General features: G+C 40.6%; 1 protein-coding gene across 1 annotated transcript in view; it reads right to left on the reverse strand.

Annotated features, from left to right (window-relative positions):
- Window positions 1–5654: 5654 nt before the first annotated feature.
- RNF217 (ring finger protein 217) overlaps window positions 5655–27667 on the reverse strand; it is a gene marked incomplete at its 5' end in the record, with an annotated part of 55941 nt that continues 33928 nt past the window's right edge. Inside the window, 4 exons of the mRNA XM_084262303.1 lie at window positions 5655–5748; window positions 7428–7499; window positions 15947–16148; window positions 23957–24121. Coding sequence (XP_084118429.1) covers window positions 5675–5748; window positions 7428–7499; window positions 15947–16148; window positions 23957–24121 — 513 coding nt within the window. The 3' untranslated portion in view covers window positions 5655–5674. The remainder of the gene's footprint in view (window positions 5749–7427; window positions 7500–15946; window positions 16149–23956; window positions 24122–27667) is intronic.

Consider the following 27667-nt stretch of genomic DNA (forward strand, 5'->3'; position numbering starts at 1 on the left):
AATAATACTGTTTCTAGTCTGACAGGTTTTCAACAAGATGAGCACTGAATGGGGTTAGCATGGGCATTTGGGCAGGTTTGTGCAAAATCCGTGTTTATGCTAAAAATATAAAATATTTTTGCACAGTAAGTTTCTCATTCTCTAACTTTGATCCATCCAAAACACTTCAGATTCATTTTTCAAGTCTTGGTAAGCCAAATAAACTCCAAAAATGATTTCTTTTGCACAATATGCATTTTTAAAATAAGCTAATTACTATTATAACTATTTAAAATATTTAGAAATAAACAGTTGGAGTTATGCTTCAAAATTTACGTGGGTTTTTCTTTTTTTACTAGGGAGTTAGCAATTAAAGCTCATTATGTGTTTTTACCTTTGATATCAGAGCATGCACTCCAAGACCAGCTTTCATTTCCCTACCTTATGACATTTCAGGATGACGAGCATCAGTGATTAGTTGCTTAATACAAGCACTCCATTGCTTACTGGAGAGAGAACGTCTACATCCTGAGCCCTTATGCACAGACAGATAAGGAAGAATCAGCCAGGAAGGTCCTGGGTAACTGCAACAAGTTGCATTTGTTAGTTTTATTTAAAAAAACCCCAAAGGTTGGGGGTGCCATGTTATAGCTTGAGCAGTACTTGTATGAAAACCCTGCTAGCCTTGCAGTTGACTCAACTTTTTCAATGTTGTCTGCCCCTTTTTTCAAGTTTGTGTTAAGTCCAAAAAACACTGAGCAGCTCTAATTCTGATTCTGTGCTAGTATCTGTTGCACTAAAGAAAGCAGGATTTTAAGATATGTTAACACTTCCTATGGCTGTTGATTCTAACTTTATTAGTGACTCAAAGCATTGAGAAGGTCTCTTTATTCTATTAAAAGCTATAGTGTTCCTTTCCCTGACAATTTGCTTTAGTAAGGATGCCATTTGGAAATTCTCCCCTACTCCCTGCCCTCTCCTACCCTTATTAACCAGCACTGGTATGACTCTGAGTGAGTAGACCAGATTCACAGTATACTGTGTTTCTTCAAAATCAAACCAGAGCTTCAAAGTTGCTGCACAATGGCTATCACTTTGATAAAAACATGTGGAAGCATGCTATCTGCAAACAAATTCCATACCAGCATAAAAATGGGTATGAGTTCTCTGGTTTAACTGGGCTACGAGTCATTGTCAGGAGTGGAGGTGACCCACTGCAACTAATAAGGCTGCACAATGAGAAGAAGCTAAGAAATTAGCTCAATTAAGTTTCCTCAGGTGGGATTCTTTCTATCAGCAATATCAGAGACCTAGCACAGATTATAAAAGTAACAGCAATCCATGGTTCTTATCCACAAGTTGAACCTACACAATTATCATACCAAGAATTATGAATGACACAAAGTCTGCTCAAGAAACATAACACCACAACTTAATTTAAAAAACACCTCAGAGTCTGCACAACAAGCTATTTGGCCATTGAATATTAACCAGCTTCTCAGACATTAACTGGCAAGAGAAACCATTCAATCACTGGAGAATCTGTACCCTCTGACAAAGTTACTGCCCTACCTACACACCACTTATCACCACACAAGCTATGGCAGTCTTTGGAAGAGCAGAAAGCCCCTTGGCTAAAAAAGAATACCTGACAGTGATCCAAAATGCCTTCTAAGTTAAATTGGCAGTAGTCCCTGCAAATTAATATTTTTAATAAAGTAAAACTTCACATTGATCAAACTTTCAGGACCAATAAATAGATGTAAATTAAAAAAACACCCCAACCCTAACGTACCAGAAAGAGTTAAGAAGTCAGCATTAGTAACACAAAAGCAAACACAAAATCCTTTCTCACTGACACACTTGCACTGCCCCAAAGGAAGATAATAGATCAAAGTGCACTGTGTTTTAATGACACTTGAAAGGTACAAACATACTGCTTCTTACTGAGGTGGTGAGAATGGAGGACAACAGACTTCTGGACAGACTAAAAGCTGACAGGTCAGCTACAGCATGAAGTGACACAGAATTACACTCCTGCCTCTCACTTGTTTGATTACTCAGCTTCTTACTCTCACTGCCTCATAGGCTGACACAAGCACAACCGTGTTCCAGTCACAAGCTCCTGGATAAGCTCTGCAGAAATACCTAGTGATGCTCTGAGATCCCACCTCAGCCACTGACATGACCAAGCAAGCCTGAAACTTGACCCAATTAACAAAATACAGCTAATTAGTGGATAAAGGGCAAGCAGCCCCCTCGGGACCGGTGTACCCAAACCAGCCCTCTGCAGCAGGCACGCACAGGAGGGCACCTGCTCTGACTGTGTGCCTGCAAGGGGGTCTGAGCATGTGGGCAAAGCCATTTCCAGGCAAGCTTGAAACAGAAGGCTAACACAGACCAGATTTTAGCATTTCCTACTCTGAATAAAGACAGCACTGAGCAACCGTTTTGCACAAGGATAAGCTTAAGCATTAAATGTGGTGAAAGCAAACCCAATGCTCAGCGAAGATCAGCATCCAGTAGTGTGAAATCTGCCTTAGCAGGGTATGTCAGCTGCCTGATGAAGTTTCCTGCTAATAAGGAAAACAGGAAAACCATCCTGAAACTTCCTCACACAGTTCATTCCATTTCTTTCAAATCAATAAATTAATGCTTACGAAACAAACATGATTTAGGTGTGAATAATTCCTGTAACATGAGAAAAGAGCTGCTTAAACTTAAGATTTTGTTGAATTGTTTTGTACTAAACTGCTGCGCATAATTCAGTTGGGTTACCTTACATAACGTTAATGAAAACATGTATTTATGTGCTATCCAAGTGGGAATAACTTTATATGAATGGAAAAAGGCTTCCATATCCTTACTCTGCCTGGCTCTTGACTTTTTTCTGGTTTTACAGAAAAGCAAATATTATTGTCGTGACTGATTTTTGTTTCTACCAAGAAAGGAAGATTTGACTCTTCTCATCTTTCCAAGGTCGAAGATGCCTCATTTTGCCATGTGTAGAAAATGAAGAACCATTTCCCTTTGATTTAATCTGTCCCAATAAAATCAAAAACGGCCTAGATGAAATGATAATGTAGGAGTGGAAACGTGTGTTCCTTTCCTCCACCCACAGTGACACGCTTTCTGAATATAAATAAGTGCAGATCTATTATCTTCCCTTTTATGCTCTTTATTCTTGCATCTTAATTTCAGATCTCACTGAACTCCCATCAGAAACTGAAAACGGCAAACATGGCAGGGTGAAAACAGCTACAAAGACTCTAAGAGTTATTTCACATATTTATGAAGAGCCAGGAAAAGAAAGGAAACTAATCCACTGTATAGTTAATTACAGAATTGCAGTAGCTAAAATATTCTCAAGAGAAATAGTTTGACACCGTTATTACAGACTGCATTGCAAACCCAAAACTATCTATATATCTTGCTCTGAGGTCTGAAGGTTTTTCTAAATAATACAAAAATATCTTCATTATTTGACATTTAAAGAAAGGAATAAAAATCCCTGAGTAAGCCAAAGACAACTGATATGTATAGCCTCAGAAAACACACTCAAAACCAAGACCAATTTTAAGGCAGTTTCCAACCTCAGACCAAAACACAAATAGAAAACTGATGTGTCACAGAAGAAGAAATCTCATTAACTGGTAGATTTGCATTGACAATAGGCTTTGAACTTTACTTCTAAATGTCACTGCTTCCCTGCTTCATTCGCAAATCTTTGAAAGGTACTACTTCTACCCTTACGACAACAGGGTCAACACGCCCTTAAATTCAATTGGAAATATTAAGTACTTGTTGACTACTACAGTGTGCTTGTACACACTGTTTCAACAAGAAAAAAGTCCTAAGAAAACAAAACCAGAAGCTGACAGAAGATGAGCACACTAGCCAACTATGGGAAGCTGATTTTTGTGTTTCCAGACAAACAAAATTAAGGCTTTGAAGTCAAAGGGAGTATCTTGTAACACTATTGTGTTGGTGGGGTAGAATACAATTTACTTAAAAGTTACAACTAGATTCATATTTAACAACAGTTGTGAAAGAAAGCAGTGCAAAGTGCAAATGATATGCTATTTGCAGGCCTAAATTCTGAAGTTTGTAGACTCTTTACAAGATTGCCCATCTCTCTGCTTCCCCCTCTCCCTATAAACAACACACACACACACACATATATATGTATCTTCAAAACACACACACTGGAAAAAAATACCTTCACAGTACAAATCCAATCTTCTTTTAAGATCAGCTTGTATTTTTAAAGTATAAAGTCGATATTTCTCTTATTCAGTTGCTTTATTTTTTTCCTGTGTTCTGCTTACACAAATTTACTCTATGTTTTCTCTTAAGTTTGAAGATAAATTTGGATTATAGCTAACAATTAAAAATTCTCAGTAGCCGATTCCTAACACTGACTTACTCTGCTCTTGTGGCGATGTGCTGAGAAAGAGGTCTGGCAGCAAGCAGTGGTACTTTGAAGTTGGGAAGAAAGAGCAAGGCTAGCTACTCTCTTCTGATCTGTAATGTGCAAGGAAGAGAAACACTGGAAGCAGGGAATAAGAATTAAATGGTCTCTTAAGGATTCATGACCCCTCCCCTTAGCCACAATTCACAGATTTTCCTCATGAGACATCAGTGGATGCTCTAAGACTTACACAGCCTACTTAAATGAAGAAGAAAAAAATGTGTTATTTAGGTTATAAAATTTCACCAAGTCAATCTTCACACAAGTAGTGAGTAGCACGTGTTTTATATGCCAAGTCAGAACAGAAGAGCAGGTTTCCAGCTTCCCTGCAAACACACTTCAGGGATGCCTTGTGGGAAAAAAAACCCAAACAGGCCACTGAGGCTTCTTACCTAAACCCTTCAATTTTTTTCTGATATGGAGAGTTGCAAAATGCTGTACTCTAACAGATCTGTCACACCCCCCTATAATCAACATTAAACGACCGTCATATATTAAATACTGAAGTGAAACCAATCATCATGTTTGTAAGCATCATGGAGCTTCAATACTAAGGACATTTCCCTCTGAGGCACTGCAGTTTGGCAGGGGCAATCTACACTCTTGCCCACTAGCAGGAGGACTCAGAAGATAACCAGCTGTCGTGCTCTGGCATGTGACGGGGTTTCGGTATGCTCAACAGAATGCTGTGTGATGGAAGTTATTTACAGAAGTAGTTTTTAATACCAAAAGTAGTATGCTCAGTATACAGGAAGAGTCCAAACACTTCTAAGCATTTCCCCCTTAAAGGCCGACACTGAAGTTAAACGGAGCACATGTTAGCAGTTAAATGCTTTTGTCACAGGCCAAATCGGTAGTAGAGTTGTGGCTACAATACAGACTTTGATTGTCTAGTTCAGAAACTTGGACTCAAAAAAAAAAAACCAAACCCCTCCAAGGTAATAATAATAATAATAATAAAAAAAAGCCAAAACAAAAACCCAACAAACCCCAAAACATTTAAAAAGCAGCAGTCAGGGGGCCCATCTTGTTCAGAGTGCACCAGAGCAAAGAGGCTTTCTGGTCTGCAGTAGTGTTTTCAGCTGAGGGAAGATGGCAGGAGATCCTCCGTTCTTCTTCCAGGGCGGTGGCTTTGATGCTGTTCCCAGCACTGTATTGCTCTGTAGCACAAAGCGCGTATAGCCCTTGCAGGACCAGCTCAGTTCGGGTGAGTAAGGTCCATCCTTACCAAGGCATACCTGTCCGTGACCTTTTCCTCTGCTTCTTACAAAGGCAATAGATAGGAAACACAAATAAACCTGCCAAAAGAGAGAAGGAAATGAGAAGCAAGCCACAGTTAAATGCAACCCTTTGTGCATGCACTGTGTGCTTTTCAATGTACGTATCCAGACACGGCTTCCCACGTCTCAAGAGACTTTAGACAAGGCATTTGGAGAAGCAGAAAAAACCCCCCAATAACAGCCTTGCAACAGTCTCTTTGGTAATGAGCTAAGATACACTTTCTGTTTACAAGAAATTCCCACTAACTCTGCTCCCATCTCTGACAAATTAATTCCTAAACCATGCTGGTTTGTATGAGGTATAAACCTGAAACTTTTAAAAGCAATTTGGCAATCCTTAGATCTAAATCCAAGGCTGATTTAACTAAATTGAGTTTTCAACCACCTTCCCATGCAAGAGCAGCATGTTACAGCTTGACTTTTTTTTTTTTTTTAAATATCATTTATCTTTTCAAGCTTCCTCAGCTATTGTGAAGTAATACCAAGTGTTTATCCTTGCCTGGGCAAGGAAGTATTCATTCTTAAGAGTCTTTTGAGAGAAAGGAAGCTATAAAAGTCAGATTTATCCAAATGCCAGTTTGTCAGAAGAGGTAATCTTTCAAACCCAAACAAGAAGCTTCTATCTCCCCCTTTCCCTTTCTCTTGTCAACCACTGACTGAAATAGTGAATGATTTACTTTTCAGACAACACTACAGTCACAGTGCATAATGGAAGGCTACTACAGTCACCAGGGCCTTTGCTCTGCTCAACAGCCCTGTAAATGGTGTAAAATGGCTTTCAGCTATGACACTGAGATTACTTCAACAGTTGGGTTGGCAGTAAATAATGCTGTAGTTACCTCAAAATCAAAGCTTTCTTGTAAATGGACAAAGTTTTTAGAACTTTTAATACTGCTGCTCTTGAGTGCATCTCTTAATTTTTAATATAAGCAAAAGAGTGGGGTCATTTTTTTTTCCAGTACAGATTATATGGGATTGCTGAGAAAACCAAGTTTTACAGGCATTAAAAAGTCTTTATTGCCTATTTTTTGGCATTAAAATGCCACAAAAAAAGATTTTAGATATTTATCTACCTTCCTTGAATTTAACTCAGAATTTTGATACAGGACAAAGATATGATGTGTTCTTAGCCTAAATACTGAAATAAATAGCACTATTCCTTATTTGGCCAGAATAAGGCCTGTAGAAGCTGTAATGGATGTTGATTAGTTAAGTAAAATCTTATCACTGTAACTATCCTGCTATAATTTGGCTTTATTATATCCAAATAACGGTGCCACATCTCAACATGTCTCAGTGCTGGGCACGCACTGCAAATTTTCAATGCAGTCAGCAGTTGGTGAAGAGTTATGAAGTGCATGATCCCCAGTTAACATATCACTGTGAACATAAGTAGTGGATATGTACATGAGCAAAATGACACTTTTGATCATTATGGCTGATTTCATTTCTCCAGAATTCAGTTAAGCCAGGCAAAGAGCAGATTTGTGAGAATAACTACATCCACATTAATACAACCACGCTAACAGAGCTCTACTACTATATCACATGGTTCTCTGCACCATTTTTTGTGATGGAATCCACTTCGGCAGCCTAGGCACTGAATCTATGAAATCTGCACTTTGCATCCATCTCAATGATGAAAATACTAAGTTATCCTACAGAAAATCACTCTAAAATCACAATTAAACTCTTACCTATTACAACAGCTATGGCTCCCAGTGCCAGTCCCAGAACCAGAATTAGGGGCGTAATGAGTAGTTTTCCAGCTGAAAATGCAAAATTCATTAAAACAGTTTTAGGTAGGCGTTTTAGTTTTCCCTTTCCAGCCATCCATAAACACTTCAGTATCAGACTCCCAAAAGCTAGTTTGCTTTCTTTTCTTTTTAATACTTTGCAAGGATTCTTATTTGCAAATCCAACCTACGAATCCAGCTAGGAGCTATCACCACCCGGCCAGCTCCCCGCACACATTTCTCTGCCCTCTTCACCCACCACAGCTCTCCCAGCACAGCTCATTTTGTCCATTAACAGCTTGCATTTCCTTCTGTTTCCATTCTGAAATCCCTCAGGCATCGGCAGGAACGTGATAGCTGTAGAGCTACTATCGTTTGGCTTCTCCGGAATCCTACTGCACAGCAACCGCTCCGGAAAGATGCCAAGCAAACCAGCATCTTGGAGAGTTTAGGTTAGCTCAGGGTGATGAGACCATCCCCTCGAAATATGCTTCTGCTGGCTTTGAAAGGCTATGGAGAAGCCCTCACGTACAGTTGGGATTTAGGTCTATATCAAACCACAGCTATTTTGGATCCACACTTAACACATCACACAAGTAAGGCACGAGCAAGGCTGTGCAGCACACCAGCTAGAGCATGGGACAGAGAACAAATAAAGCACACTCCAGTTCTTTACTTCTGAAGAGTCCATCAGAATAGAAATGCACAGAATATTTCTTTCTGAAATACTGCAGTTGAAACTGAACTTGGATTCAAAGTTTTCAAGTGAGGGGCAGAACCTCCCTGGCTGAGTGGCTGGATCGAAGCTGAGCACGTGTTTGAAAGATCACTTCTAGAAAGGGAGGAAAAGTAACGTTGTTACCTCTCTCTTCCATGCCCTTTCCTCCCTCAAGTCACTTGTATCAGATTTCAGTAAATGGATTACTTCATTCAATAATGATGTAAACCTCTCCATAACCTGAGCCACTAATTTGGGCAGTCTGAAGGAAAAATTGAGATATTTTGGAAATATTTATAACAGTTAAATGAATTGGTCCTTTTCATGCTCTGTTTTGATAGCTTTTAAATTTCATAGGAGTGTTGTGGGTGGGAAACTTTAATTCCCAGGAAAAAAAAAAGGCATATATTATTGGCATTACTCTAGTTGCTAGGCATCCCAACGACAGACCTCTGCGGGACTCTACTGTGTTGCATTCTATATACACACAGAGAAGTCGTCAAATAAAGTATTCAAGTGTAGACAGGAGAGTGAATGTAGAGTGATGGAAAACCTCAAGTAAACTAAAAATAAAAGACTAATTAAAAACCATTATCAGAGTCTTTCACAGTTTCAAACTAAAGCTTATAAGTGATTGCTTTAAGGTGTGAACCATGTAATTAGAATGTTAGAAGCTGATGATGTTTGGTGCCAAAATCATTAAAAACTTAACTAAAGTGGCATTAAGTACATAGAAACCTTCTGCAGAAAGGGCTAAGTTATCTTCTGACAGCTGCAATTTCTTTGCAGGAACAAGTAACTGTTCCTAAGCTAATTCAGTTTAAGAACTTGCTTCCTTACATTTGACAAGCTAACTCAGCATATAATAATAACAGTAGTAAAGCATGAATGAGTGTCTTTTTCCTTCTGTCTGTGAATATGAAGTTAAGAGTATTGTGTAGTTCCAGGATCTCGTAGGATAAAGTGGGACAGACAATATCTTCTTTTGGATATCAATGCATTCTTCCTAAAGGTTAAACTTTTATTTTTAAAGAAAACACCTTTTCTCCTTAACATATCTGCCACATTTAAATCCTTTACCTTTGTAAACTAATATTAAAGAACAAACACGAGGTGAACAAGACTTGCACGAGTTAACATGAGTAAGATTACAACAGCAGCAATCACTGCAAGGCAGCAGATAAAAATGATTGGAGTGAAAAGTAAAAGTAAAAATGTATCAGCACTGCATGAAACAGTTATAAAATGCTCCATTTTACATATTTGAATTGAGCACTAGTTTAAATACAATTCCAGCCTGATACATATTGTTTCTTGTAGCATGAAGGATCATGAGGTACTTAATCATGGAGGGAATCTTGAGACACCAAGAAATGCTGCTCAAACTGAGGACGTTTATCACAGGCACTACACTTCCCAAAGATCCACTGTCCCACATCTCCTAGCTCTGAGATTGCTAGCTAGAGAGCTAATGCAAAACTTTCCTCAAAGCTGAATAAAATCTTGAGTCATTATTCCATGTGGAGAACCCAGCAGTAGGTTATGATAGCCAGTTTGGTTATGTTCAAAGCTGGGTTTTAAGGATAACAAAACCAGAAACCTTTTTACAGTTCTACTCAAACTCATGGTAAACAATTTCTCTGCTGGGTTACTCAGCATGAAGATACAGACATCTGGGGTAACCTAATAACTGTATTTGAAGGTGTCTTACAGGGGATAGATTTCTTGTGATATGGAGAATATAATTTTTCTGCAAAATGAGGACATGTTTAGGGAAGTATGAGGAATATTCTTCCTGTCCATAACTTTGGGCTTGGTTAAAGGTTTTAGTGTAACAAGACCCTAGAGAATTCTTTGCCATGTAAAAAACACATATACTAGTGATCAAAACCAAATACGATCACTAGCATACGAGGAAAGCTTGCTAGTGGTATTAAGACATGTTAATATCATTTAGACACTCTTTAGTGGCTCTCTTGCTTAAAAACATATACCTACAAATCAAATCAGATATATCTATTAAGATTTAAGTTCTAATTCAAGTCTGTATCTGTTTAAAAGGCCAATGAAGTATATACAGGAGACTCCCTACAAATCAGACCAACTGCTAAAGTTGCTAATGAAGGTTGGGTTCTAGAATCATAGGGGTTGGAAGGGACCTTGAGAGACCATCGGGTCCAACCCCCCTGCCAAAGCAGCTCCCCAGCTCATATTGCACAGGGCGGCGTCCAGACGGGGCTGGAATCTCTCCAGAGATGGAGACTCCACACCCCCTGGGCAGCCTGTCCCAGGGCTCCCTCACCCTCACTGGGGAAAAGTTCTTCCCCATGTTGGTGTGGAACTCCCTGTGCTCCAGCTTGCAGAAATGCATGCTTCCTTCTGCCATGCTTGAAGCCATGCAAAAAGTGACTCTTGCACTCTGTCCTGGGACAGGAGTACACATCAGTCAGATCTGAAAACAGGCTGCTTGCAGAACCCTATTTACCATCCAAAAAGCTGCACCTGCATTAATAGCATCATTACATGTTGTGTCCTGTTACGTATCCATGAAGCACCTAGAAACTGATTTTGAATGTAACTCACCCAATTGTAGAATTCAGGTGGCACTCAGGTGGCATCTTAAGTACATTTAAGACAGTTTAAAATCTTTTTTTCTTTCTGTGCAATTCATCACTAATTCAAGTTATAACCAAACAAGAATTCAGCCAAATATTTACTATGCAAATTAAATCTCCAAGTCCACTGGGACTGAGGTATAAATGCAATTTCACCTTACTGTACTGGTCTCAGACAATGTTTCCCCTATTTAGCCAGCATATTTTTTTGGAGAAAAATGTCATCAAATTCAGAGACCACTGCTGCTCCTTATTTTCTTCTCCCTGTGACATCTATTACCTTAACTAAAACATTGGTTTATAAAGAAAACTGTTTGAATTTATGCTGCCATAAGTGCTTTCCCCATATTTTTATTACAGAACAGTTTGTGATTGTAGGCACAAACATTTGCTTCCCAACAGAAACCATGACAGCATGCCAGCCTGCCATGAAGCGTTCTTTCCTTTCTACATACCCCACCCTCCCAGATTTGATAGAAACCAGCCAAAAAAACCTTCACTACAAAATCACCACGTTTGCTTAAATAAGCATTTACTCTCCACAAAAAGAGAATAAAATAAACGGCCGCAGAAGAAAATGCATCTAGCAATAAATACCTCACCATTCTCCAACTGACAGCCAAGAGAATGTCATCTTAATTTCCACTGCTTAGCTAAGCAAAGGCATTTCACTACAGGAAGTCCAACCCTTACTTCTTGCTATATGTTACTTAAATTTAGAGGCTATGCTTCTAATGACCTATTTCTCTCCTCTTTCTAACATCTTTCGGTGACTTTCGATCCTCTCCCTCTACTCTGCCCTGGTCAGGCCCCACCTGGAGGATTGTGACCAGTTCTGGGCTCCCTGGTTTAAAAAGGACAGGGATCTCCTGGAGAGAGTCCAAAGAAGGGCCACGAAGATGATAAGGGGTCTGGAACATCTCCCCTATGAGGAAAGGCTGAGTGAGCTGGGACTCTTCAGCCTTGAGAAGACTAAAAGGGGGACCTAATTAAAGTCTATAATTATCTGAAGCAGGGGATGCAGGGGGAATCAGCCAGCCCCTTTTCAGTGTCTGTGGGGATAGGACAAGGGGCAATGGCTGCAAGTTGGAGCACAGGAAGTTCCACACCAACATGGGGAAGAACTTTTCCCCATTGAGGGTGAGGGAGCCCTGGGACAGGCTGCCCAGGGGGTGTGGAGTCTCCATCTCTGGAGAGATTCCAGCCCCGTCTGGACACCTGAGTGATATGTCCTAGGGAGCTGCTTTGGCAGGGGGGTTGGACCCGATGATCTCTTGAGGTGCCTTCCAACCCCTACAATTCTTTGATTCTATGATTCTGTGACTTGCTGATGTTAAGACCTTGATATATTTACAGTTAACAATTCTAGCTGACAGACTGTGTCTGAGCCCAGGTGTGATCCCTAACTGGAATTAAACGCTTCTCGATATTCAACTTGACCTTAAATGATTACAACTAGGGAGCTTCAGTTCAAAAGAAAGCAACAATAAAAAAACCCTTAAAAAAATCAAAGATCATGACAAAGAAAAAACTGATGGAGGGTCTATAAAAGACATGAGGCAGGGAAGCAAGCTATTATTAACTCAATTGTGTAATAAAAGTAGTAACCTATGAAACTGTCAGCAATCTATTAAAAAAACAACCCAAACACAATAGAAAGATGCAAGTACTTTCTCTTCAGGACACAGTGAAATCCTACAACCTCTGTCAAAGATCATATGGAAACCAACACTATAATAATTTATGAACTGTGTAAGCTGATGAAGGGTACATCTGGATAGATATTAAGCAAAGGTTCAGGTACAAATTGTAACTGCTGGAAATACACAGTATGTGAGCTCTCAGGGAGGGCTGGAGCACCTCTCATGTGAAGACAAGCTAAGAGAGTTGGGCTTGTTCAGCCTGGAGAAGAGAAGGTTCCAGGGAGACCTTATTGTGGCCTTCCAGTACCTAAAGGGGCCTGTAGGGAAGATGGAGGGTAACTGCTTGCAAGGGCAGGGAGTGATAGGACAAGGAACAACGGTTTTGAAGAGGTTAAATGTAGATGTGATATTAGGAAGAAATTCTTTACCATGAGGGTGGTGAGGCCCTGGCACAGGCTACCTAGAGAAGCTGTGGCTGCCCCTCCCTGGCAGTGCTCAAGGCCAGGCTGGATGGGGCTTTGGGCACCCTGGTCTGATTGAGGGTGTCCGGGCCCATGGCAGGGGGTTGGAACTAGGTGGGCTTTGAGGTCCTTTCCAACCCACCTTTCTGTTTTCTAATTACCTACTGTTGGGGACAAACTCACTTCCCTGTCCCTAATTTTACATTTGTCCAATTTACACAGATCAAGCCTTAACAAGGATGGCAGATCTTTTCAAATTTCCACCATTCCAGATGAGAGAATCCAGAAACTGATCTGACATTGTATCACAGTTTGGGATTATACCATCTCAAAAGAAAAACATCAGGAGATACCACCTTATCATCATCCCTTCTTAAAAAGGTGTGTGCACACCCACATGTGCACCCATGTGGAAAAATGTTTAAATAAATAAATCAAAACTGGCTCACAAATGCCAATCACAGCCAAAATCTAATGCAATGGAGGAAGAGTAGTGAGAGGAATTCCTAGACTGATGTAAAATGTTAAAGCTTTTAAAAAAAATTATTTTCAAGTGTGAATTCTGTTAGGGGCTCTGGAATTCTGCATATACTGTATTGGGATTAAAAGTAATTAAGGAGCAGCTGAGGGAGCTGGGGATGTTCAGACTGGAGAAGAGAAGGCTGAGGGGAGACCTTATCACCACCTACAACTACCTGAAGGGAGGTTGTAGAGAGGTGGGCGATGGTCTCTTCAGCCAGGGGACAGGAGATGGGACAAGGGGCAATGGCATGAAGCTGTGCCAGGGCAGGGTCAGATCAGAGGTTAGGAAAAGTCAGGGCCTGGAACAGGCTGCCCAGGGAGGTGGTTGAGTCACCTTCCCTGGATGTGTTCAAAAAAAGGGTAGATCAGGTACTTAGGGATATGGTTTAGCATGGGACAGGACTGGTTAGACATGATGATCTTAAAGGTCTTTTCAACCTTGTGATTAATCAGAGCTCTAGAGATGACTGAGGGTTTTGGAGTCATGGTTATCAATGCAGAATTCTTTGAGTCACTGTCAACTGGGTGTTAAGCTATTGTAAAAGTGAGAGCAATGGCTGCATGTGCTGGCAGGTTCAGCTAGCTCTGTCTATTCAAACGCTGACCAGTCCCCTGGGAGGTAATACTGTCTGGCAGAGACAGTCCTGGAGAGAGATTTTTAACAGAAAACTCTTGACAAATCTAAGCTGAGACCTTCAACCTTGTAAATCTTCCTTGCTTTACTAATTAAGACAAACCACAAGTACACTTGCAAACAGGAAATGAAAGTAAAATACCCTATATCTTCTCTATGCGTATTTTTATAACTATCAACATACACATCTTCACCACTGAGCTTTAACTGATATATGCAATTCTGCATATCTTACTGGCCTCCAAGTCCCTTGTTTGCAAATAAACTAGTTTTCTTTCTTACAAATAAAACCTGTTTATGTTTTAAAGGAAAAGGTTGTGCATTATTATTCTTCCATAAAAACCCAAACAGGGATATCTTGTATATCAATTGTACATAGGTTTTATCTTGGAGTAACGTTACCATGATCCCACATGTGATTGGCACAGAATTGGTAACAATCCCTTGTTATCACAAATACAAACTCCAACCATACCAAGATCCATTTAAAACAGCTTACATTACTTGCCATTGTGGCTTTTGCTGAAAGATCTTCTGAAACCTTACTTTGAAGCATCCCTTGAAACTTAAACTTCAATCGATTCATAGTTTATACCCAAATGTTCTAGTGCCAGCATTGTCTTTATCCTAGGCTACATCTTCTAATGTGTTGGAATTTACCTCTATAAAATGTGTTAGAATAGGCAGATCCAATCATTTTGAACTTTTATCCACTTCCCTATCCATTTCTGCATCTTTATTTTGCCTCTGGCATGAAGTTTGCTCTAAAGCCTTGCAAGTTCCCAAGGTGAAACTAATGAGCCTGGATGACTTACCGTCATTTGTTCAACAAGAATTCTAGGTTTGTGAGGCTCCCAGAACTCTGCAAGATCAGTATCCTTATTACCAAGCCTATGAGAGTGTGACAACTCCTGCATTCCTCTGAAATGGAAATCCCCTAGTTTCCTTACTGGAACACGTTTAGTTTAGCTCAGGAGTATTATTTTCACTGCAGGTCTGCTGACTTCTATTTCCACACACTCAGTCTCTTACCTTTACCTCTGCATTCAACATCAAGTCAGAAGCTCAAAGCATTTCCTGATCCTAGGTGAGTCTCAACTGATTTCCTATTTCTATACCTTAATTCAAATTACCAAAGGTCCTATTTTCTTTAGCAGGCCCCTGACTTCTGACATCCAATACATCCATTTCCTATAACATTATGGATCGCTTTACATACTGTAAACTCACTACAGTGACTGAAATTAATGCATATGCAAGATATGACATGAGGTAGCTATCTACTTTGTTATCTATTTTCCTTGTGCTTCTATAGGCTGAGGCAGGTATACATCTGGTTCAAAGGCAAACTAGGAGTATTTTTTTCCTGAACAAAAAGAAATGTTGTGGTTTTGGCATTATAGTCCTGTGAGATACAACAAGATACAGCTATATCCATTAATATATCTGAACCAAAGCTAACAGCTAAGAGGCAAGTGTCTTCCTATTTCAACTGGCTAACCTGAGTAGTTTGGGTTTTTCAAAAGCAGGTCAGGTTCAAATCCAAACAATGCTGTATACAAACAAAACCCTGATGCAGGTGTTCATTCAAAAAGAGGTTCCTGCTTGGATCTATTTCTCCTATTTGCTTTTAGAATAAAAATCACAGCCAGCAAACATGCATATTGACAGTATTTTTCTGTTTTGCTTACATATTATTAAAAAGCATTAGGAAACAGAAGTTATCAGAAGGGGAGATGATATTTATGAAATACATTTCATAAACCAACTTTCACATAACTAAACACTCTCCCCATTGGATACTTTCAGCCCATAACTTTTAATGAACCATTACAGCGTGTCCTCCACAATCATGCAGTGCTCCAGAAGGAACCTTTATCCACTCACCACAGACAGAGCCTCGCACTAATCTCCTTAAATGTGGTCTCTCGGGGAGGTAGCGGTATTTGCATCCAAAGATACTGAGGTTTGAGGTGTGATCTCCGAAGAACCGGAGCTGGCGGTATCTCTCCCCACAGCGGTAACAGAAGTTAGTGTTACACTGGGAACACGTCATGTGGTCACACCCTTCTGTTCTCTGGATGTGGATCTGTATGAGCAGAACAAAAAACAAACAACAAGAGATTTGGGGTTTTCCCCCCACACACACTCTTTCCTAAGCACAGGAAAGTAGGAACTGCCTGGTACAGTCCCTATTTCACATGAAAAGACACCACTAAAGTTCCTGCTTAACCCAGTACTTGCTTTAATTAATACTGCAGCTGTCCTAAGACAGCAATGGCTTTCTAGGACACATCTCAGAGCATCAAACGGGACTTGGAGTAGTTCCCAGATTTCCATACCTCATTTTTCTATACAATCCTCCTCCTCTGTATCAGGTGGATCTAAACAACACTTGCAATTGCTGAAAATTTGGGTTTTACTACTGAAGTTGATACATTAGGACCCAATTTTATTAAAACACAACAGCAGCATAGTAAACGTAGCTATCAACCCTGTTTGATACTGGCCCCACTCCCCACTGCCCTTTTATGCCACCTGTGCCCCCACTCTTTCCCATCACCATCACAAATTGATTTGGCATTTTGTAAGAAACACCAGAAAGACTCTGATCTATGAAAAGTATGTTTCAGGGTTGTTAAAAATAATAATAATTCCAGAAGCCATATAAACAAAAATCACTCTGAGCTTTTGCAGTGCCTGCAGTACAGCCTGAAGCTGGGCTGCCCAGGTTCTACATCCATCTCTCTGCTGACTGCCTGCATAAAGAGCTCCATTCCTCTATCTCCACGTACACTTCCTGCAAAACTGGCACATTTCCCTACTTCACAGAGATTTGGAAAGGTTACAGTATTAGTTAATAGTTCTGGGAGACTTAGGAGAAGGGGGTAGTCCCAGGACTGAGTATTTCACCTGTAATCAGCTATGATTACACAGCTAATTCTAAATTTTCCCACCTAAAACTGTAACCAGTGGGGCAGTAAACACACATTTCCTGGCTCACAGATTTGCTAAAGACTCTCCTGTCCCAAGACCATGCTCCACAGTGGAATGGCAGATAAAATTACCTAACAATTGAGGTTGGAAGTCATCTATTTTAACCCCTAGCTCCAAGCTGGCTAACTTCTAAGTCATATCACATTGCTCCAGGCCTCATCCCACTAGATTTTAAAAAATTCCAAGTATGTGTATGTCACAGTCTCTTTGAGCAACCTTCTGTCTCATATGTCACCACCACCTAGGAAACCTTTTTCCCCCCTTGCATCCAATTGGAATTCTAGTTGTTGAAACTTGCAACAGATGAATGAATGCCTCCTGAAATTCTTACCCATATCTGTTTTGGAGAGAGGTACAGGTAAAGATGAGGCACTGCCACTCAGCAGCCCTCCAAGCACCAGACATGCTCAAAGCCCAGATACAACTGAAGCTGCTCACCTCGAGAGAGGCTTCTGACTCCTGGGGTGTCCAAGATTCCTAAGAGGGTTGGGTTTGCTGTCTGGTGCTGATGAGGGTGCCTCTGGGACTGGAGAAATCTCCCTCACCCAAACAGCTATTGAGACTGCCACTTCATACATGTAACATGGTGATGTTTTCTGCCAACCTTACACTTTGGAGACAAGGTTCCAGGGCAGATATAGTCAGCAGTAGTTCCAGGTGCACCTGCCAACATCCCTGTGCCAACAGCAGTGATCTTAGAATTTGTGTTTCTATGCTTTCAAATGCTTCTTTCACATCTAAAAGGGGAAAGACACTCACAAGAGGACTGGGCTATAAAGTATTACTTCTAGCAGGGAAGTGTTCTAGTGGACCTGCATTCATCCCATAGAAACGGTGCAAATAGACTCACCAAGTAATTATCCCCTTCTACCCTACAGAAGCCTGCTGTATCACACATGCCCTCTTTTCCTGAAGTATCTGAAAAAAATACCATTGCTGATGAGACTTGTAAGTCACTTGATTTCAAAACTTGCATTTATAGCACTGACTGCAAAGTGGAAAGTCTACCCAGTATTGTACCAACCTAATTTCTGAAGTTATCACTAATGTAAAAGGCATATTGTCCATTTGACTTTTAAGGCTTTATATGAAAAAAGTGTTGACCCTGCTTATAGAGACATAGTTAATTGAACTCTTATGAGATTAACTTGAACTAAAATTAAGGAATTTTATAGTGACTTAATGTAATTTAACAAATTAACTTAAAAATTTAACTCAAATTAGTTTTTCAGGGGACTGAAATTCAGACAGCAACTATAGAGAATTTCATAAATTTAGAGGTACCTTTCCTTATTTGTTGATTCAGTAACATTATCTCATCCTAAAAATGCAAATGAATGAATTAGACCTTATGACACTAATGAGAATTAACTGTTTTTTGTTCTGAATCAACACTGTTTTATTCTCCTGTTTTCTCCAACTTACCGACTCAATCTGTTAAGTTACCATCCATCCTAATTGAAACAGCCTGGAACCTATAAACACCCTTCACATTTCAAAAAATAATTTAATTTTCTTTGGTACCAAGAACTTAAAAGGAGCTGCTGGTCATAGCTTTATGTATTCTACTGTCAATGCCTTTTAGAAATACCCATCTCTTGGATGCTGCTTGCCATCCTTCTACTCACACTTTCCCAGAAGCATCCCAGCTCCAGTTAGCCAGGCACTTTAAACCACTTCTGAATCTACTTGTTTCTGCTCTAAATCCTCCAGACATACTGACCATTAAAACTTAAAAGTAGTTGATGCAGAATTTCTTCTCTTATAGGCACATATTGCAGTTACTTGTACTTCATCTTTGCATCTTCAAAAAGTATTTTCAAAAATCTAGTGAATACTTATCTGCACATACACAACTGTCTTCAAAACAAGCAAATTTGGAACAACTGGCTGTATTTGCCTATATATTTTGTTGTAAAAAACTTTCCTTTTTTTAGTGAGGAAAGATGTCTGACATAAAAGTCAAGAACCTTTGATGTGGGACTTGGACTGCCTATCATATGCCTGCAGACTGAAAATGCCAGATGAACTTTGTAGGAGTCGGTCAAGTACTTTCAAGTCTAAGACATGACATATCACCAGATCAGCTTCAGCTCTGGTTCACGTGGACATGCCTCCCTCCCCTCAGGATAACTCACTGGCAGAGACAGATTACAAATCTATAGCTGGGGAAAGCAATCACTGATGGGTCAGATAGCATGGCAAGTGTTCCTGTTCTGCTGGCAATAGCGCAGCAGGCAGCTGGGGGAAGGCACGGAGCTGGGAATGCAGCTTGCTATAGTTAGCTGAGGCCATGTGGGGTTCAGTGCCTTGTAACTGCTGCCTCCCCAGCAGCATGGTGGGGCTGGAGGAGGCAAGGTGAGAGCATGACAACTGCAAGCCCAGTTTCTGCCTCCAAGCATTCAGTTGGCTTTACCCTGCATCCAGAGCCTGCTCAATCCCAAAGACGTAACCTCACATGGTGGGAAAGGTTTAGTCATTCAGAAACTTAAGAATGGCTCCCAGAACAAGTGGGGTGAAAATCACCCACCAACAGCTGTAAGGCTGAGCTATACACACAGGTTCCAATAGTGCCTAAACAGAGCAGGCGGCCTACGGGGAGTTGTAATACACAACTCAGTCTTGGGCTGCTTTTAAGCTCTTTGTCTGCGGAGACACCTCATGGGGAGCTGTGTAGATGGCTCCGACTTGAGTTGTGTTGTAAACAGACTGAAGCGGGCACTTCACAAAACCTGAAAAACTTGTATGGAGCCTTGCTAAGCCTTGGCTTCCTTCCACAAACATATGTCCTGAGTCCCAATCAAACCACTACTCAAACTGTTTGACAAGCCCTAAGGGTCCGCATTTGGTTTCGATGGGCCAAGACAATGGGAATATGCAAGAGATAGGGCCGGAGGTGTCAGGCCCAGCCCTGCATCCTGTCACACACATCAGCAAAATGAACCAAATAAAAGCCCTGGCATTCGAGCTAATATTGGGAGCCGTTCCTCCAACCTTAGGAGGAGACCCTTCCCCCTTAGCCGGGCGGCTGGCTGAGGTAATGTATTGGGAGCCCTTACCTGAGAGACGGGGTAAGTGGCTATTTGATATGTTTTAAGTGTGTCGTTCTGGGTGACTAACGTATGGGTAATATTTTGTGTGCTTGTGAGCTGTGATCCTATGTTTTAGGGAAGCCACAGTGGTTGTAATAAGAGTATTTTGTGGATCTTTGTGATCGTAGGGAAGCTAATTGCCTACGGCGAGTGTAACCGTGGGGTTTGTGACTGTTGTAGATCATTTTATTGTGTGTTGGCAGCAGAGTATTTTGTGGATCTTTTGTGATTGTAATCAGTGTGGTCATACTTCCAAACTGCAATAGTGAATTCCCCATTGTATCCAACAATAACCTGCAAGTGATGTACTGAATCTGCATTCTGTTTTTTTTTTTTTAGAATAAATTACTATTAATTCTATTTTAAAAGCCTGTGGTTCAGTGTCTTTCCGTCACAACAGCAAAGCACACAGATATCAGACCTTTATGGAAACAACCAAAGTAGCACAGTGGCTACTTTAGACCCTCACTTTACCCCCTCTGCATGTTACATGTCCTCTCATAGAAACCTTCCAAGGAAATTGCTCCCAAGAGATCTAAGGATGAATGTGGTCATTTCTCTTCTGAGGTAAGCCTTGTGCACAGCTTCTTCCCTTTGTGTACAAGCAAGAACCTGCCTCCCTCCAGAGGATGAGAAATAATTTACAGATCAACTTTCAAACAAAAGCTATTACCCAAGTTATTTGATGATACCCATATTAATCAGAACAGTTTATCCACACGTAAGTAGTGCATACTTATTGATTTGCATTGACATCCTTTTTTATTTAAGTTTCTGCTGCTGTTTGAAGCTTTCTAAGCTTTGTGTTCTTTGTGTTTAGTGTTTCCTCAGGCAGTGCTGGTTTTGAAATCTGAGGTAAGAGAACACCACCATGAAGCACTTCCTCAGTTTGCTGTACTCTAAAAACACTTGTGAAAAAAGGCATTTTGATGTTAACATGCTGTCCCAATGAACTAAGAAATAAACCACTAAAACAACAGTAGAAAACACAAATAAGGTTACAGATTTTATGAGAAGTCATCTAATAGAATCATAGAATTGTAGGGGTTGGAGGGGACCTCGAGAGATCATCGTGTCCAACCCCCCTGCCAAAGCAGCTCCCTAGGACATATCACTCAGATAGGCGTCCAGACAGGTCTTGAATATCTCCAGTGAAGGAGACTCCACCACCTCCCTGGGCAGCCTTTCCCAGGGCTCTATCACCCAATAATAATATGTAGCAAGTCTGCACTCATTAGTCAGCTCCCTCTAGAACAAGACCAGCATTTTTCCAGGAAGCCTTGTTGAGAAAAATAGTCTATGCTGATACTCCAAATAGCTTACCATATATTTGGGAAAGGTTCTATTAAAACCACAAAGTGTCAAAATTAATTTAAGGTATAGTTTCAAAAAAGTGGCATTTTGCAGTATTTCCATACTGATATATAACCACAAAATGAATTTACATTTTCATATTTTGATGGCATGGAACTTGCTTAGGTAAGCATACCATGGGGAGACCAGGTAAATATGAGCTATTTCTATCAGATGCACTAAACCTCTGTACACCTACAGGAAAAGGAATCAGCTTACATTTACCTAACAGTGCCCACTAGTATTCATGCTACAAAGGATTTCAAAGCACTTACCAAAACCACTGAAAAAAACCTTGTGAACACTTGCCTATGGATCTGCTTCTATACACACCCACCCCTGTAAGAGTGCTCCCATTCTCTCACCTGCACGCCCAGGCAAGATAACAACTGTGCATTCTACTTGTGGTACAGCTACTTAGAGTCTCTGTGTATATCTAATTGTCTCCAGAAGATGGTCCCAGTAAAGTACGGTCCCAGTTTACACTGGGATCAGCATCATTGGTTGAAAGTCACCAGCAATTTTACAAGTTCTCAGTAAAGAAAGTTGCACTTTTCATTCCCGTCAGCTTCAGGTTTAGCTTAAAGATTCAATACTCATATCTGGACATGTACAATTTATTCTTGACTTTTCCTTAATCTGTTTGTCAATTTTGGCTGCTGCAAGTTTTAAACCAAACCATGGAAGAGATTCTTCAAATAGAATACGTGCACTTATCAAAATAAAGCATGTTGTCACCTGAAGCATTGCCTATGCAGATGTAGAACAAAGGTAAGTCAAACAGCATGCTACTGACTCTCTGTCATTCTTTTCTCTCTTTTATTCAGAAATATGAGAGTCATCTGATTTGGAGTTAATTCATATAGAGTTTTGTTAGGGATGGCTGGAGATAGATGCAGAGAGAGTATTAGCTCGAATCTCCTGACTCCAAATTGTTAACTGCTGACATGTTTATCCCCACATGCCCAGACATCTGCAATGAAGAAAAAGCAAGCTAGACAATATGTGGGTTTTTTTATAACTACTCAGTAATAGTTTAAGGGGGGGGGGGGGAGACAACAGTACCACTAACCACTGCCTATGTGGCTCTTCATTACCTGCTGGTTATAGATTCAACTTCAAAACCATGTGTTAATATAAACATTTTGGAAGTTGTAGGCAAGAACCTTTTTGCCTCTGCATAAAAACATCAGGAGTGGGGGCAACGATGCAATTTATGAAAAGGTTGAACTCCTTTGACAATATTCACTCATAAAACCACATTACCAGAAAGATAACAGAGGTTACCCTATGTTCTTCATCTATGCTAGACTCATAGTTTCTATACGGCCTCCCACAAGACAGGAGGTTTACTTTTCTTTTGATTATGAAAATAAACCTATTAATTCTTTCCAAAAAGAATTAATAGCCAAACTCACACAACTTAAAGCTCCAAAATTAAGTGACTTAACCTGCTTAAGTTTTAAGCATTTAAGTTTTAAGCATTCAGCATTTTCTCTTGAAAACAGTGAAATAGTTGTGTATTTAGCTTTAAAGTTAAAAACTTTTTAATAAGTTACAGTTAGTTTTAGTTCCTTTCCATTTCCATCTAGCAGTCCTGTTTCCCCTACTTTTACACATTTGTTTTTAGCTTGGTGCATTTTCTTTTTTGGACAATTTATTTCAATAGTTACATCATTTGCCTTGTCATAAAATTCGAGTCTGGACTCAAGTCAAAGCATTAAAACCAAAACAGATACGTCTTCCCACTCCAAAAGGAGCAAAGTTTCTAAGAGGATTTTACAGTAAAAATTCCTAGAAAATGCACATTTTTCAAACTGGCTCAAACTTATCAACTTCTACCAAATGGCAAGCTGCTAAATCTCTTTTCAAGTGTCACAAGTGCAGAAGGAAAGGTAAGTAATCAACTGCTGATTCCAGAACTTTCCAAATTTTGCTTAGTGTTTTAAAATCCTTCAATCTCAAGCTATGGCATCACAGACATTCCTTCCTCAAATCCAAAATAAAATACTTAGTAAAGGAATAAACATTCTCATACCTGCACAGGGTAAGGTTCAAAAAAGTGTGGTGAAGTTATACTTTAGAATTTTAGAAGTAAATTTTTACATTCAGGATTTATTTCCTACCAAACGTTCCAGTTTCCTTACTTTGTCCTTTTTATGAAGCAGATGGAGAGCTGTAAGTTCAGGTTAGATATTCCCTTTCAAAAAGCCAACAGACTCCTGCTGTCATGGTGTCCTCAGGGTTTTGACTGACTACTCTGTCACTACCTGGGTATAAGGGCTGTGAAGAAATAACAGTGGACAAATGTCACTTCCACCTTCATTAAGGGCAGCGGTGCGCTGGGCTGTTGTATCTTATGAGTAGTGGGAAATATTTCCTATGCCATAAGAGCTTAATGCTGTTTTTAGGGCATGGGACAGCACTACCTGCAAGCCAAGGGAGAGCAGCTTACCTTGCATTTTGGACACTTCTGGGCATTCCTCTGCCCGTGTTCGATTTCGTTGGCCCAGTGACGCAACAGCTTGTCTCCCTTCTTGTACTCTTTGCAGTTAACGCCTTCATGCCAGGGAGAGTGGCACTTGAAACACCAGACAAATTGGCAAGATGGACACTGGATCTGTATAAATGAGAAAACACCACGTCTATGCAAGCTGGGCATCAACCCAACTGGAAAGCCCATTTTTTTTAAGACCACTGCTCTTCAATTAAGAAAGTAGCTGCCCCAGTAAAGATCTAATATCTTTTGAAATGTCTGTCTTCAAAACACAAGACATAGTGGAAACTAACGTGTTCCTTTTCTTAAAAGGGAGAGAGAATACAGAATTGCTAAGGCCAGGAAAGGCCCCAGTCAAACAAAGCACAAGGAGCTTCATTTAAGCATAGGAACTTCTGTCTAAATTCACCATGTGGCTCAAGCATCAAAAGTCAAAATCCAGGCAGCTTGTTCAATTGCCTTCCAATAGACATATGAGATCATCTAAAAATTACCAGCCAGTTTTCAGTGTGTTGGATCTCCATCTTCCAGTTACATATTTCACTGCCAAGGCTATCCCCAGGGAGCACCTGGTCTTCTGAAGGGGCTCAGAATGAGTTACAAAGCTTCTATTAGAAATGGTCCTGGGAATAAAGGTGAAGAGCAAGGGTCTCAACCAAGGGCCACAACTACCACCTGGAAGTCAGGCATCTCCCTTTGCTCCTGATAGGGTCAGGGCAAGCTGGGGCTGTGCCAAACACTCTACTTGTGAAAACCACAAGCTGAGCTCCTTAAATTGAAACCCACTCTATGGGTTTCAAGTCATCGCATCAAACAGGTACCATTGTCATCACACCATCCTCCAGAGCCTGGTTGTCTTTCTGAAAAAAAAGCTATGGCAGCTGCTCTAATTGTAGAAGCAAGCAGCACATTGCAGTTGCTGATCTGGTGAAAGACAGGCCTCCTACCTGGATCCTGACCAAAATAAAAGCAAGAACTAGAAATTCACATAAGACACTGGCACATCCAGGCTCCTACATCTTCATTTCTGCTGTATTTGGCAGCAAAACACCTCAGCCTGAGAGATGGGAGGGCACATCTCAAGCAGCTACTAGAGCCTTGTCCACCAGTTCCAGCTGCAGCCCATGCCCAGCGCTGCCCTGGCTTTCTACCAGCTGATGGACAGGACTGAGAAATTCAACTAGCCAAAAAAAAAAGGCTTCTTGGTGGTGTCTGAACTGACCAAACCATGGACACGCCTGTGCTGAACAAGCACTGTGTTGGGTACTGCTCAGGAAACTACATCCTACAGGGTGTAATCATATGTGGTGTCCCCCAAATCCTATTTCCAAAGTCCCCACTCCCACCAGCAGAGAGCAAGTACCACCTCTGCTCAGGCACACCAACTGCTTGTGTGCTGCCTCAGCTCCAGCCAGAGTCCAAAGTAGGCTCTCTGATCTCTCTTAAGTATTTTGCTGGGGGGCAGCCAAAAATTATTTATATCTGCAATTCCTACGTCCATCACTACCAGCAATGCTCACACAAAGCTGACTCTGATGCCTGACTGAGAAAGGAAGCTGTCTGCTACCCTTAGCACTTTTTCCTAGAGTTCTAGGCAGAGAGGCAGCATTTTTATGGCCCCAGCTGACCCATTTTTCAGTGTTTCACTTTAGCTTCACTTCTTGAAAGCAATTACTTTTATACTGCATCACTGTCTGACATTTATAGCTTCATTTGTATAAGGTGATCTACCTCTGTCTGGGCAGCACTGTTTAACCAAGCATTTTGCCTTTATATGATGTGCTGCTCAGTGCATCACTTCAGCTTACCTCTTTGTGCCAATCTACATCTACAGATCAGCAAGTGTGCAAGAGGGGGAGTTAATGATCAAGAGAACTAGTACTTTTCTCATTACCCATGCATTCTCCCTCCATTCTGCCTGGGCAAAAGGCTAAAGTGCAAGGAAGGGAAGCAGCATCAAGAAGCTGAAAGATGTTCTTACTACAACACAACAACGTATTAGTCAGTTACTGTCTACTAGAGAAGACCCTTGTGGAAAAAATATAGTCATACATGTTAGAATACATATATTCTATGTAGTCTTCATACCAAGCAGACTCAAAGAGAGTATAGTTTTTAAGTGGATTAAATTCTGCTATCCTGTACCCAGTATGACCGCTGCTTTCTGTAACTAGGAAGTGCTGCTGTTGGTAAGTCACACAGTACCCCACCTCCCAGGGAAGAAAACTGCACTTATCACTTGCTTCCTGCCACTGACATGAGTTACTGTAGATGCAGGTAGGCAGCCCAAAAACCAGATAAGAACAAGTGAAACTTGTTTGTAGGGAAACACCACATTAAAACTGCAGTCTGTGGGTTACAAATATCATTACTTTTTGCATGAAAGCACAGCAACATCTAAGGCCAGGATGAAGTACAAAACAAGAGCAACACAATCTAACTGGTGCCCTTTCTCTGGTTCATTGGTCTACTGGTTCAGCTGCTAAACCAAAGGGAACAGACTATCCTCTAACTCCTCTTCCCAGATGAATTTTCCTAATAAAACCAGCTTTATAGGAAAGAGGAAAATTCCCACTCAGAAGACCCTAATGACCAGCATGTTTATTGCTACTAACCAAAGCAACAGAGCACTGATCTTTATTTCCACAATCCTTTAGAAAACAATGTGTACAAAATAGATATTGCCAGTGATTACCCTGCATGTTATCTCCATATCTTTTTATTTTCCCTCCCCCAAGCTCTGAATTTACATTTTTCAATAATGCATGTCATAGCAGCCAGCAGCTGGGAACAGAGATTACAGCAGGCATCACACTGTATTACTCAGTGTTTGCTATGCCTCAGCCACAGATGAAGCTTGTGGCCACAATTAAGTGTTCTGCAACCTGAAAGCTTTTATCAGCTGCATGATTCCAACATTTGCAATGGAACATGGATGTTTATAAAATACAAACCCAAGCCAGCAGATCTGGGAAGCAGCAAATTAAAGCTTCTTTCTTAAAATGCCAACATAATTCAAGTTTTGTGGGTTTGGAGGGGGTTTGGGGGGGTTTCTTTGAAGAAAATCTGACAACTTCATTGCAGGTCTATCTTTCTATTACAGCATGTATATAATGGCAAGAAATATAGCAGCCACTGGGGTATATATGTTTAATCTTATACACAAACAGCGACCTCAGATGTTTCCAACTACATTACTTCAGAAGTAGTGAAATACAGGATGAGGCTGTCACTGTGTGAACTCAGAATAGCATTTGTTAACCATGAATGGCTCTCACTAACTGAAATAAACCAATGAGAACTGTCTGCTTCCCTTCCAGGTCTGGACTTCCTAGCTTTCTATTCCACCTGCCACCCTGACAACACCTTCCACAAAACCGAGCTGGTAAATAGTTGGTACATTCTGAATGGGCCACCTGACATCTGTTGCTCAGTCCTGGCAGAACACATATTAAGCAGGCAAAGAAAGTATGTCTAAGTACTTATGAACCTTATCTTTCTTAGAACTAGTGGCCACAAAACAAAACCCCACATCTATTCTAACTTGGGATGCATTGTGACACCAGCATGCTTAAGAAACAGGAACACAGTGGAACAGTTAGTCTCAGATTCATATTCCATTCTTTCTCTGCTTTTATAAAAGAAAAGAGGCAAGTATGATTTGCTTTA

The sequence above is a fragment of the Gallinula chloropus genome (assembly GCF_964237585.1).
Source record: "Gallinula chloropus genome assembly, chromosome: 3".
NCBI classification, from domain to species: Eukaryota; Metazoa; Chordata; class Aves; order Gruiformes; family Rallidae; genus Gallinula; species Gallinula chloropus.